The sequence below is a fragment of the Dunckerocampus dactyliophorus genome, chromosome 4 (genome assembly GCF_027744805.1).
Source record: "Dunckerocampus dactyliophorus isolate RoL2022-P2 chromosome 4, RoL_Ddac_1.1, whole genome shotgun sequence".
Classification (NCBI taxonomy): Eukaryota; Metazoa; Chordata; class Actinopteri; order Syngnathiformes; family Syngnathidae; genus Dunckerocampus; species Dunckerocampus dactyliophorus.
In genome coordinates, this window is record NC_072822.1 from 35,062,831 (window position 1) to 35,075,670 (window position 12,840).

Sequence of the window (12,840 nt, forward strand, 5' to 3'; positions counted from 1 at the left end):
TAAAAGGAGGAGACAGAGGCAGAGTGACACGCCTCATTGGAGAGATTATGTGCCGCCAACAAAACGCGCTGGTCGGTGTGCGAGTCCTCCACAGCACCGGAACACGTCCACCAGCGCGCCTATCTCCACCGGCACCGGGCGGGGGGGACATGCTGTGCTTGTGACACCTTTAGGACCACCAGAACCTCCGCAGAATCACCTCCGCCCTTACCACTCAATTATTTGTCTTTTTACGGGGGAGGCTTTTCTTTTTTTTCTTTGCTTTTTTATTTGTATTTTTTGCGGTGGTTCGAGGTGCCGACCCAGTTGTGGATTATTGGCTCCGAGGCTGCACAAGAGGTAGGACCGCAAAGATGCTGCTGGTACCTTTTTGAAAAGAGTCAGAGGCAGAAGCGGCTTGTAGAAAGACAGGAGGATGCTTTTGGCACAAAGGAAGGTTCGGGTCCAACCGCGCTGATTTAAAAGCCGGCCGGGGTTCGGCAGGTGGGCCGAAGGGTACCCCAGTCCAGCCTCTGTGGCTGCTCGGTTGAGTTCCGCTGAAGGGGAGGACGGCGGAGCTCCGGCGGGGAAGCTTGTGTGTATTATTGACGGAACACAACGAGGTTCTGTGAACAGAACTGCACATTTCCACTTTATTAACAGTATTATTTTTATACAATTAGGAAGCTTTATTTTATTTTCTCTATTTGATCCAGTAAGCATTATCGGTACTGAAGACTCCAGTTGCTGCCAGTGATTATTTTTTAATCCAACATTATTACGCGATTGAAATATGATTTAAATTTTAACGAACGAAGCAGCAGCTTTGTTATATATTCGAGTTAAAATAGTGATTTAAAAAAGTGCGTCAGGTGCAAGTTTGCGCCTTGGAAGCCTGAATGTGCGCACACCGAGAGGCGGCAAAAGGAAATAAAAATAATGAAGTGGCGGTGCAGCTTTAATTACTCACAGGGGGGAAAGTGGCGGATTATGTAAATGAGGGCCAGGAAAAAAGAATGGATGACTGTGACCGGATAGTACTTTTTTTATTATTCTTTTATTTTCATTAAAAAAAAAAAACAGCAAGCCGAGCGTGCACGTGCAATACGCCTCAATGGAGGGGCTCTACATTACACGCATAATAATAAATACAAATGACATCACATCTAGAAATACTGAAATGACAAAATATAAGTGCAATTTTGAAGTGACTAATAACTTCTTTTTTAATTATTATTTTTATTTTTTTACAAAGAAATATAAGTTTACTTCCAAACAGGAAGTTATTTGCATTCATTTTCATTTTTGGATAATAATAGAATATTATTATTGCTTATTATAATACTAATGCTTCTAATTAGTATTGCCATTACTATCATTATTATTGTTTGCGTAATATTTCCAGACATGTTTTCATGTTGGAGTCCTCCTGTGTTGTTATTATTATTTAAAATGGCATTCATATTCCGAGGGTGCTGCCGTGATGAGGTTGGAATTAATTAGGGAGGGGGGGGACGAGTTGGCAGCTGCTTGGCTCCGTCCGTGTGTCAAAAAGAAAAAGATTTATCCTCCTCAGCGGACTCGGTGAAGCCTGCAAGCGGCAAAGCAGCCGTTTTAGCCCGGAATTGACGGCTCGGCTGGGAAATGTGGAAATAACTCTGCGTAGCACTGAAACCACATCATGTTGCAACTCTGTAACCACGCAGCTTGCCATGGAGGAGTCGAGCTCTCACAAGGTGGTCTGGGACGGGGACGCCAAGGCGGTGCAGCAGTGTCTGACGGACATCTTCACCAGCGTCTACACCACCTGCGACGTGCCCGAGAGCGCCATCTTTGGGCCGTGCGTGCTCAGCCACACCTCCATGTACGACAGCATCGCCTTCATCGCGCTCAAGGCCACCGACAAGCGCACGGCGCCCTACATCTTCAGGGTGAGACTCGGTCCCGCTATCCTCCATTTAAAGCAAAACCCGGATAGATAGATGACTCGTTTCCCATTGAATGAGGGCATTTTCACACGTGGTGTAAACGGACGGAAGTGGTTTCAATTCGGAGTTTGTGAGTGACAAAAATGTAGAACGTGAAGGCCAAATAATCGCGTCGTTGACTGAGGAGGCCGAAATGCAGCAGAACGATCCGAATCCACACTAAAAATGAATTAGCAATGTGAACGCAAAAAAGAATCAAACACATTCATGGTTATATTCGCTTTTTTGTTGTTGTTTTTAAATATAATTGCATCTTTTCTCTTCACTTCCGCAATTAAGGCTTTAAAAATAAGAATTGTAATATTGGTAGACGTGTTCACACTACATTTAGAATATATGCTAGAAATGATATTATGTTCATGTGCATTATATTGCATTGGAATTTATTGGGATTTCACTTCAATTTTTAGTAAAACATTTCATATCACGCAAACATTTGACATTAAAATGCTGATAATGATTCATTCTAATTGGCTTTAAATCATTGTTCTGTTTTGCTACATCCCATAATGTGAATTCCAAATTTGAATGCAGTGTAAAATGATTTAAAAAAAAGATATATAAGTAAAAATATATATCATCATTTTATGAATAAGAATATACTGAAGAGAGCAGTTCAGGAAAAAATATGATGTGAATCATATTTCAAATGAATACTTTCAAAAGAGTTTGAGCTCATAAATGATACAATGAAAATATTGCACAATCATTGTAGAATAAAAATGACAGAATAAAAGAAATCAATACTATGTCATAAATAAATCATAATTCATTGAATTAATTATGATGATGTTTCAAAATAAAATGAAGAATAATAAAAGTGGTTGTTGGAATAGTATTTTTCTTTTTGATGAGATTTGATGAGATTTGGTGCATGAGGACTAAGTGTGTGTGTGTGTGTGTGTGTGTGTGTGTCAGGTGGACACGTCGGCGGCCAACAGCACCTCCGAGGGTCTCATGTGGCTCCGGTTGGTCCAGTCAGCGCGGGACAAAGAGGAGCAGAACCTGGAGGCCTACGTGAAGAACGGCCAGCTCTTCTACCGCTCACTGCGTCGCATCGAGAAGGACGAGGAGCTGCTGGTGTGGTACGGCAAAGACCTGGTGGAGCTGCTGCTCCTCAGCTCCAGCAGGGCGCCGGCTAAAAGCAAAGGTGAGACTCAGAGCTTTCAGTTCGGCAGAAACACTCGTGGAGGTTCTGTCGGGTGTCATCTGAGACTAAAGGCCGTGTCTCTCCCGAAAAGGTTCGTCCCACAGCTCGTGTCCTGACTGCAGCCAGCGATTCCAGTTCGAGTTCCCCTTCCTGGCCCACCTCCGGTTCCGCTGCACCAAAAGACTACAGAGCCTGACGGGGGCGGACGAGGAGCCCGCCAAGGTGGGGAGCCCGGATCGACCCAACGTGACGCCCACCAGGACCAGCCCCAAGCTGGGCCGCTCCGAGGGCTTCGGGAGCCCTCAGGACAGCAACAAACCCTCCACGGACTTTCACAACCTGGCTCGGGATCTAGAGAACAACCGGACCAGTCCGCTGAGGGACAAGGAGGCGGAGGTCTGCAGCGAGAGCTCAGGGAAGAGGAAGTTCTCCGAGATGGAGGACAGGGAGTGCCGAAGGCCTGTTCTGTCCCAGTCCAAGTCGAAGGAAGAGCTAGCTACGTCGGCCCAGAACTACAGAGGCGTGTACGGCCTGGAGGAGAACCACAGGTCCTTTTCCTCGTCAGGATCCTCAGAGATCTCAGAGACCAAGCGGAGCGCCTTCACCGAGGTCAAGAAGTCGGCCCAGACCCTCAAGAACCACGGCAGCAGCAAAAGCCTGTCCGGCGCCAACTCTGAAAACAAAGACGGCGGCCGGCCCAGCAGCAACCCCTCGGAGAAGCACCTGAACATCCGGCAGGTGCTGTCGGAGACTCAGCCGCCCCAGACGCCTCCCATGGGGAGCGCCTTCACCTCGGTGAGCCAGCAGGGCGGCAGCGGCGGCGAGAGGAAGAGCGCCTTCAGCCAACCGGCCCGCTCCTCCTTCTCCCAGATCTCCCCGCTGGTGATGCCCCCCAAGCTGCTGGACTGCCACCCGGCCGTGGGTGACACCATCTCGTCCAACCGCCTCTACCAAGCCGACCACCTCGCCGCCAAGCTGCAGGGCGCTGAGCTGGGCGCCAATTGCCCGGTGCCGGGCGGCATGGCCAAGCAGAGCCCCTTTGTGTACGCTGCCGCAGCCGCCGCCACCACCTTCTGGCCCAAGAGCTCAGGAGCCATCCAGCTCCAGATGCCCTCGGCACTCACCCTGCTGCCGCCCTCCTTCACCTCGCTCTGCCTGCCGGCACAGAACTGGTGCGCCAAGTGCAACGCCTCTTTCCGCATGACCTCGGACTTGGTCTACCACATGCGCTCGCACCACAAGAAGGAGTACGCCATGGAGCCGCTGGTCAAGCGGCGGCGCGAGGAGAAGCTCAAATGCCCCATCTGCAACGAGTCCTTCCGGGAGCGGCATCACCTGTCACGTCACATGACCTCCCACAACTGACTCCCGCACACAGACCACACCCCCCCTTTGCACTGGTTCGCGACCTTGGACTTCTTCCACCTTTTCTTGTGTGTGAAAATGCGTTGTGACTCTGAAATGAATCTGAAATGAATCTATTTATGAAGCACTGGCGCGCGGGAGCCTCAAGGGAAGACGTGTAAATGTACAGTGAGTTGTATTTTATAGACAAATGCTACAAATATAACGTAAAGACCACACGGCGAAGGGCGCGAGCCTGCATGTTCTGGCAGTCTGACACCTGTGAATAAACGGCTGGATCTGAAATGCAAAAGTGTAATATTTTGTGTCCCGTTGGAATCGTTTCGGTGTTTCTTCCTCTTGGCGGAGAGTTTACTACTTGACAGTTTATCTAATCATGTTGAATGCAATGACAATAAAATAGCTTTATTTTCAAATCTCACCTCCCTGCGTTCTTTTTTGCCCTTAAAACAAAGAAAATGCACACTTGTATTGAAAGATTTGCATGTCATTTGAAGACAATCCCAATTAAAATACAGTAAAGACAGTAAATGCTATTAATGTGTATATATATATTTTTACTGTATAATCAAATAACCACTACTGTCAGTCACGCAATCGTCTAAAAATAGTTTTCAATAAAAATGTAATCATTATCATTCTGTGAGCTAGCTGTACTTTGCTTTTATCCTCAATTTAAAACACACACACACACACGCGCGCGCAAAATACACTGATATTATTAGCGTCACATCCCACCACATTTACGTTCGTTATTACCTGTAGGCCTGCGCAATTTTTCCACATTATTTAAAAAAAACGTATAACATATTTGTGGTTACTTACGTTTATGTTTACAAAAAAGACGGGGGGATGTTACAGCACGTAAGAGGAGGGGGGGGCGTTAAAGAAAATAAGACAATTGCCGTATTTTTTCGTCAATAACGTCAACACGAGGATTGAACGCAGCAAATACGGTGGTACAGAAAATAATAAATACATTTGCTTGTGGACCAATTACCAACGCCTGGAAATAAAACGACATTTAAACGCAAATTAAAAAAACACCAACAACAAACAAACAATGTTGAACACAGCCGACATGAAGTGAATCTCTCGCGCAAAGACGGATCAACAGCGACATCAAGCGGTGAGAGAGTGAATTACCGCTAATAATTAATAATCTGAAGGCGGAATTGAATGACACGCTGCAACTAAAGGCCACTTCAAAATGATGCACAATGTGATGGAAAAAAAGACACATATCAAAATTAAATACTATAAATTGATAAAACTAGAAAATAAATGAGATATTACAAAGCAATCCGAGCAGGGATTTCTCAGCAGGGGTGCTCCATATTCGAATGGTGTACCACATATTTTTTATCACAGTGGATTTGTTCAGATTAAAGAAAAAAAACAATGTAAACAGAAATAATCAGTTCCAGGGTCAAACTGTGGCCATCAGAGTAGAGGCAGCGTTTAAGGTCACGTTTGAACATTCTTAGGTGCCGTGCAAGTGTAAAAAGAAGTGAAGCGGTATTCAAACGTTAACATATTTAGTGTTGGATTGCGGGAGCGTCACGAGGGGACGCGGCGACACCTGCGGCGAGGAGATAAGGAGAGCGCCGTCGCACCGCGGCAGATAGGAGGCGACGGCATGACGGTCACATGATGATGAACGGCCGCGCGCATGTCGCTGCGGTTACATCTCATTTCACATCAACACGCGCCTCCCGTGTCAGCAATCCTAGCCGGTCAATCTCAGCTACACACTCACACACACACACACACACACACACACACACACACACACACACACACACGCACACGCACACACACACACACACACGCACGCACGCACACACACACACACGGCAGTGATATTTAGTGACCTCATGCTTTCTCGCTTGTGTCATCGTCCCACAGAAACATTAGCCCTGGCATCACTGGATGGCGTAGGATACTTTATATCTCTGCTAAGCTGGCACTTCCATTTGCCCCCCGTCCCCGCGCCCCCGCGCCCCCGCGCCCCCGGTCACGCCACATTTTTACATTTCAGACATTTTGCTGACACGCCTGGCGAGCAGGTAGCCAGAGCTCGAAATACACCTGGTCAAGGTGCACGACCAAACCCTGATTTATTTCGGTTGAAGACACGCAGGTCAAGGACAAACGTGGTCAGGTGCTGCCAAAGCTCAGGTAAGCTGCAGTACCTCTCCGTGCCAGCAGGTGGCAGCCGTCAGCATTCATCACACAAACATGTCAGCCAAAGAGCTGCAAGAGTCAACTGAAAGTCATGAGGAACTTTTATTGAACACTGCATGGGCCCTCTGTTGTCCTACGTCATCCTATGTGGAGTCTATGTAGTCTATGTTGTCCTATGTAGTCCTATGTTATCCTACGTTGTCCTATGTCATCCTATGTAGCCCCATGTCATCTATTAACATCCTATGTGGTTCTCTAGAGTCCTTTGTCGTTTTCCGCAGTCCATTGTGGTTCAATGTAGTCCTACGTCGTCCCATGTCATCCTATGTAGTCCTATGTCACCCTATTTGGGTCTATGTAGTCCTGCGTAGTCCATCTATGTCATCCTTTGTCGTCCTATGCGGTTCTCCGAAATCCTTTGTCATCCTATGTGGTTCTATTTGCCCTATTTCGTCCTGTGTGGTCTGTGTAGTCCCATGTCATCCTATGTGCTGTAGTCCCATGTCATCCAATGCAGTCCAACATTACCTATGTAGTCCCATGTCATCCTATGTAGTCTTAGTCGCCCTGTGTCCTCCAATGTGGTCCTATGGAGTCCCATGTCATCCTATGTAGTCTTAGTCGCCCTGTGTCCTCCAATGTGGTCCTATGGAGTCCCATGTCATCCTATGTAGTCTTAGTCGCCCTGTGTCCTCCAATGTGGTCCTATGGAGTCCCATGTCATCCTATGTAGTCCTACATCATCCTATGTGTATTCTATGTAGTGCTATGTTGTCCTATGTCATCCTATGTAGTCTCATGTCATTGTATATAGTCCTATTGTGTGTCTATGTAGTCCAATGTATTGCCATGTCATCCTATGTAGTCTTACATCATCCTATGTGGAATCTATGTGGTCTATGTTGCCTTATGGAGTCCTACGTCATCCTATTTAGTCCTACGTCATGCCATGTAGTCCCAGGTCATCCTATGTAGTCTTAGTCGCCCTGTGTCCTCCAATGTGGTCCTATGGAGTCCCATGTCATCCTATGTAGTCCTACATCATCCTATGTGTATTCTATGTAGTGCTATGTTGTCCTATGTCATCCTATGTAGTCTCATGTCATTGTATATAGTCCTATTGTGTGTCTATGTAGTCCAATGTATTGCCATGTCATCCTATGTAGTCTTACATCATCCTATGTGGAATCTATGTGGTCTATGTTGCCTTATGGAGTCCTACGTCATCCTATTTAGTCCTACGTCATCCCATGTAGTCCCAGGTCATCCTATGTAGTAGTTCTATGCCATCCTATGTAGTCCTATGTCATCCTACGTAGTCCAATGTGATTCAGTGTAGGCCGATGTTGTCCCATGTCGCCCAGTGTGGGTCTGCTAGGATTTTACTATGATATTCAGGACGTCCTATGTGGTCCCTATTGGTTTTACATCAGCAGAGTTCCTTGGGTTTAGAGCAGGCCACCTTCGGCTGGATGATGACATCATTACTATGTGATCTAAAAATAGACCAGTGTGGTGCTATTTTTAACTCCAGAAGCTGAAGTGTCCTCCAGTGACAGGAGACAAATTTACCCATCATGCTCTCGCTCGCTTGACCCCCCGGCGACCTCTCTGCTACCTGTCTTCACGACACGCATCCCAGAGTGGAATTGCTGGCATGGCGTCGACGGCAGAGACTTCGCTGCTGAGAGATTTATGGCACACCTGTTTCGCAGGCTCCTGGGGGAGGAGCCAGGACCGCAAGGACGAGGACACTTTTGTAAATAATGATTTTGGAAAAGGGTGATTAAAAAAGTTTAAAAGTCATCAAATGTCACGAGAAAAAAAATGAAAAGTTGCCATTTTTGGACAATTGGGTTGTGGAAAAAGTTATAATTTACAAAAAAAAGCCAAAATATGATTGGAATAAAGTCATAATCATGAGAAGAACATTTACATTTGAAATAGGAAATAGTTTTGGAAACAGTTGGAAATAGTTGGAAAATTTAAATAAATGAATAAATAAATAAGAAAAATAGCTGTAAATTTATGAGAATAAATTAAAAATATTAAGAGAAAAAAAAGCCATAATCTAAGAAGAAAAATGTCGCAATTTCACATTGATAGATTTGCAATGTCGAAGAAAAAATATCTACAGTATTTTCAATAACATAAGAATAACATAAGAATAACGGGATATTAAACATTTGCAAGCAGAAAGTCAAAAATTGTTGGGCCAAAAAAACCAACAGAAATTCAAAAAAGTAGCTCTCATTGTATGTGAAAAAAAATCAAATGTTAAAATAAAAAAATCGTAATCCAACAATAAAAAAGTAGCCATTTTACGAGAATAAACTTGTAATATTATGAATTAAAATAATGACACTTTGGTGGCATAGATTTGAAATGTTCAAGATTTTTTTTTAATAACATAATAATAATAATGTAATAAAATAAAGTTGTAATTTTGGGGAAATTAGGTTGGGGAAAAGTTATAATATTATGGGAATAAAGCCAAAATATTATTGGAATAAAGTCATGATTATGAGAAGAAAATTCACAAGCAGAAAGTTTAAAATACAGTAGTTGGAAAATAAAAATAATTGGAAAATAAATTAAAAAAAGAAAAAAAGAAATGGAAAAAACAGGTGCAATTTTCTGAGAAAAAATTCAAAAATGCTAAGAGAAAAAAAAAAGTCACAGTTTTACGAGAACAAACGTGTCACATTATGAAGAAAAATACTGTACTGTCATTTTGGTAGCACAGATTTGAAAAGTTCAAGAAAAAAAGTTATTAAAAAAATAAAATAATAATAATATAATAAAATCAAGTTGAAATTTTTGCAAAATTCAGTTCAGGAAAAAAAGTCATAATTATGAGAAGAAAATGTGCAAGTAAAAAGTTAAAAATAGTTGGGGGAAAAAAAACAACAGAAATGGAAAAAACAGCTGTAATTTTAGGGGAAAAATTCAAAATATTAAGAGAAAAAAGTTGCAATCTAACAGTAAAAAAAGTAGCCATTTTACAAGAATAAACTTGTAATATTATGAAGAAAAATAATGTCATTTTGGTAGCATAGATTTGAAATCTTTGAAATCTAAAAAAAAACGTATTTTTTTTTATAAATAACATAATAAAATAAAGTTGTAATTTTTTGTCAATTAGGTTGGGGAAAAACTTATAATATTACGGGAATAAAGCCAAAATTTTATTGAAAAAAATCATAATTATGAGAAGAAAATTTACAAGCATAAAGTTAAAAGTAGTTGGAAAATTAAAAAAAAAAAAAAAGAAATGGGAAAAAGAGCTGGAATTTTATGAGAAAAAAATTCAAAATACTAAGAGAAAAAGTCGTAATCTATGAAGAAAAAAGTTTAAATTTTACGAGAACAAACGTGTCACATTATGAAGAAAAATACTGTAATGTCATTTTGGTAGCACAGATTTGAAATGTTCAAGAAAAAAAATAACATAATAACAAAGTAACATTATGAGAAACAAACAAAAGAAAATAAAGGTGTCATTTTTCAAAGATTAGGTTGGGGGGGAAAAGTTCTAATATTATGGAAATAAAGCCAAAATATGATTGGAATAAAATCATAATTATGAGAAGAAAATAAAATATCTAAATATTAAAAGGAAAATGTTGCAATCTAACAATAAAATGTAGCCATTCTACGAGAACAAACTTGTAATATCATGAAGACAAATAATATGAATAATATTATGGGAACAAAACAAAAATACTATTGGAATAAAGTGATAGAGTTTCCAGCGTATTCGTCATTGTGCTATGTAAGCATGGAAGGTTGAAATCCCAGCCAGGTGACGGATGACAGCACAAAGCCCCCAAAGCTGAAGCTGTGATGACGGGTCACGTGTCAGAGAGGCAATTAGCCTCCAAATGGTTTCTTCATCATCTTCAGAGGAAGGTCAACCAAGTGTTCTGATGATGGAGGTTTGGGCTCGCAGCACGCTGGACCCCCTCAGATGGATCATCGGCTCGGGCTCGCATCCAGAACCCGCTGTCTGCAGCTAGACTGAGAAGCTGTTAAAAGCCGGGATCAGCGGGGCGGTCCAATCCGTCAGGACGCTCCTTGTTGATACGACTCCGGGGGATTAGCTCTGCGGGGCAGGAATGGCGCTCCATTAGAACAGTGCTGCGCTGTTTACATAGCAGGCGACGCCGGCCCGGCCCGGGCTCAGCCGGTCCCAGACAATTAGCCGCTTTGCAGGTCGTAATCCTGGGGGGGGTGGAACAATGAAGGGGCGGGTCCACCGGGAGCCCATGTGGAGCTAAAATACGAGCGAGCTTAACGAAGAACATGTGACCCACACACACACACACACACACACACACACACACACGAAGACAACACTCGCAAAGACGATAATACTGACGTTTTGGAGCATTTCCTCCAGCCGGCATCGACCACTCACACGCCAGTTGCCTCAGTCCAGCTTTGCCGAACATGAGCGACACGTATGGTGGCCCCCGTGGGTCAAAAAGGTAGCATTTTTACCTCAGCGCTTGATTAAAAAGTTGCTTTTGTGCTAAATTTGTGAGTTTTTATTCAAAAGATCTGCATGGCGCAACTCTTGCCCAAACAGTAGGAGTGTTTCCACTGTTTGGGTTAGCTTTGAGAGGGTCAGAATATTAGAAACAGTCCACTGTACAGTTGCACAAGCACAATAAGACGATAGAATATATATATATATATATATATATATATATATATATATATATATATATATATATATATATATATATATATATATTATATAGTATAATGAAAAACATATTAAAAAATACGACAATAGATTAAAAAAATTATGACAATAGATTGCAATCTACTAATTTCTTAATTTCTACTGTGTTACACTTTTCTGCACTGTGTGTGCATGCCAGCGGCCCCGCCTCCACCCACCCAGATGAAGAGACTGCATGACTGACAACATTTTTTTTTCTCAAATCGATGAATTTTTACAAAAAAATATCTAAACTCAAAAAAATCTAGAAAAACTTTCTCTTGGGAAGATCTTTTTTATTTACAAGACTTCATTTCTAGGGTTTTTTTATTTTAAATTTTGAAATTTTAAGACTTTATTTTCTGAAATGTATTGTTTTAAATTCCAAACAAAAAAAAAGACTCCATTCTCGCAAATTTATAACTTATTATTATTGCCATCCATTTTTATGTAAAATCTAGAAAAACTTTGACTTTGCAAGATTACAACTTTTCTAAAAAAAACCTTTATTCTTGAAGTTTATAGCTTTTTGGCAACAACATCCTTTCCCCGCCTCTCCAATAGATTAATTTTTACAAAAATATATAAAACTCAGAACATCGAGAAAACTTTCTCTTTGGAAGATTACAAGTTTATTACAAGTCTTAATTTTTAATTTTTTTTTATTTTTAAATGTTTATGTTTAATTGAAAGACTTTATTTTCTGAAGTCTATTATTTTTTCTAAAAACAAAAATTATCAAACAAAAAATCAGACTCCATTCTTGAAAGTTTATAATTTTTTCTTGATGACATTATTTTTTTCTAATCTAATCTTTGCAAGATTACAACTTTTTTTTTTTTTAAAAAGGAATTTTATTCTTTGAAGTTTATAGCTTTTTGCCAATAATATCCTTTTTCCCCTCTCAAATAGTTGATTTTTTTTTTTACAAAAAATGTAAAAACTAAAAAAATCTAGAAAACTTTCTCTTGGGAAGATTACAACTTTATTACAATACTTCATTTTTAGGGTTTTACTCTTAATTTTAAAATAAAAAAATGTAAGATTTAGACTTTATTTTCTGAAATGTATTGTTTTTTTGTTTTATTTAAAAATACCAAACTAAAAACAAAAGACTCCATTCTCGCAAGTTTACAAATTTTTCTTGATGACATCCATTTTTTTCTAAAATCTAGAAAAACTTTTTCTTTGCAAAATTACAACTTTTCTAAAAATAATAATGCCAATAATATCCGTATTTTCTTCTCTCAAATAGATGATTTTTTTCAAAAATATATGACTCAAATAGTCTGGAATAACTTTTTCTTTGGCAGATTACAACTTTATGATAACACTTAATTTTTAGTTTAGATTTTTTAAATTTAAAATTAAAAATTTTTAATTTTAAGCTTTAATTATAAGTTCATTCTCTGAAGTTTATTCATTTTTTAAAACTTTTTCTT

The 12,840-nt window shown here is 40.9% G+C and overlaps 1 protein-coding gene across 1 annotated transcript; it reads left to right on the plus strand.

The window, feature by feature from the left end:
- Positions 1-45: 45 nt before the first annotated feature.
- prdm8b (PR domain containing 8b) lies at positions 46-4,767 on the plus strand. The gene is made up of 4 exons (XM_054773481.1): positions 46-339; positions 1,686-1,910; positions 2,886-3,117; positions 3,209-4,767. Exons 2-4 carry the CDS (start codon positions 1,692-1,694, stop codon positions 4,480-4,482), a joined length of 1,725 nt encoding a protein of 574 aa, XP_054629456.1. The 5' UTR covers positions 46-339; positions 1,686-1,691; the 3' UTR covers positions 4,483-4,767.
- The last annotated feature ends 8,073 nt before the right edge of the window (positions 4,768-12,840 follow it).

What these genes read in the sequence shown, in the direction of transcription:
- prdm8b (XM_054773481.1), top strand. Translation starts at nt 1,692, where the DNA reads ATGGAGGAGTCGAGCTCTCACAAGGTGGTCTGGGACGGGGACGCCAAG. An exon ending in CGGCGCCCTACATCTTCAGG is followed by an intron (nt 1,911 to 2,885) that starts GTGAGACTCGGT and finishes TGTGTGTGTCAG; the next exon opens with GTGGACACGTCGGCGGCCAA. An exon ending in GGCGCCGGCTAAAAGCAAAG is followed by an intron (nt 3,118 to 3,208) that starts GTGAGACTCAGA and finishes TCTCCCGAAAAG; the next exon opens with GTTCGTCCCACAGCTCGTGT.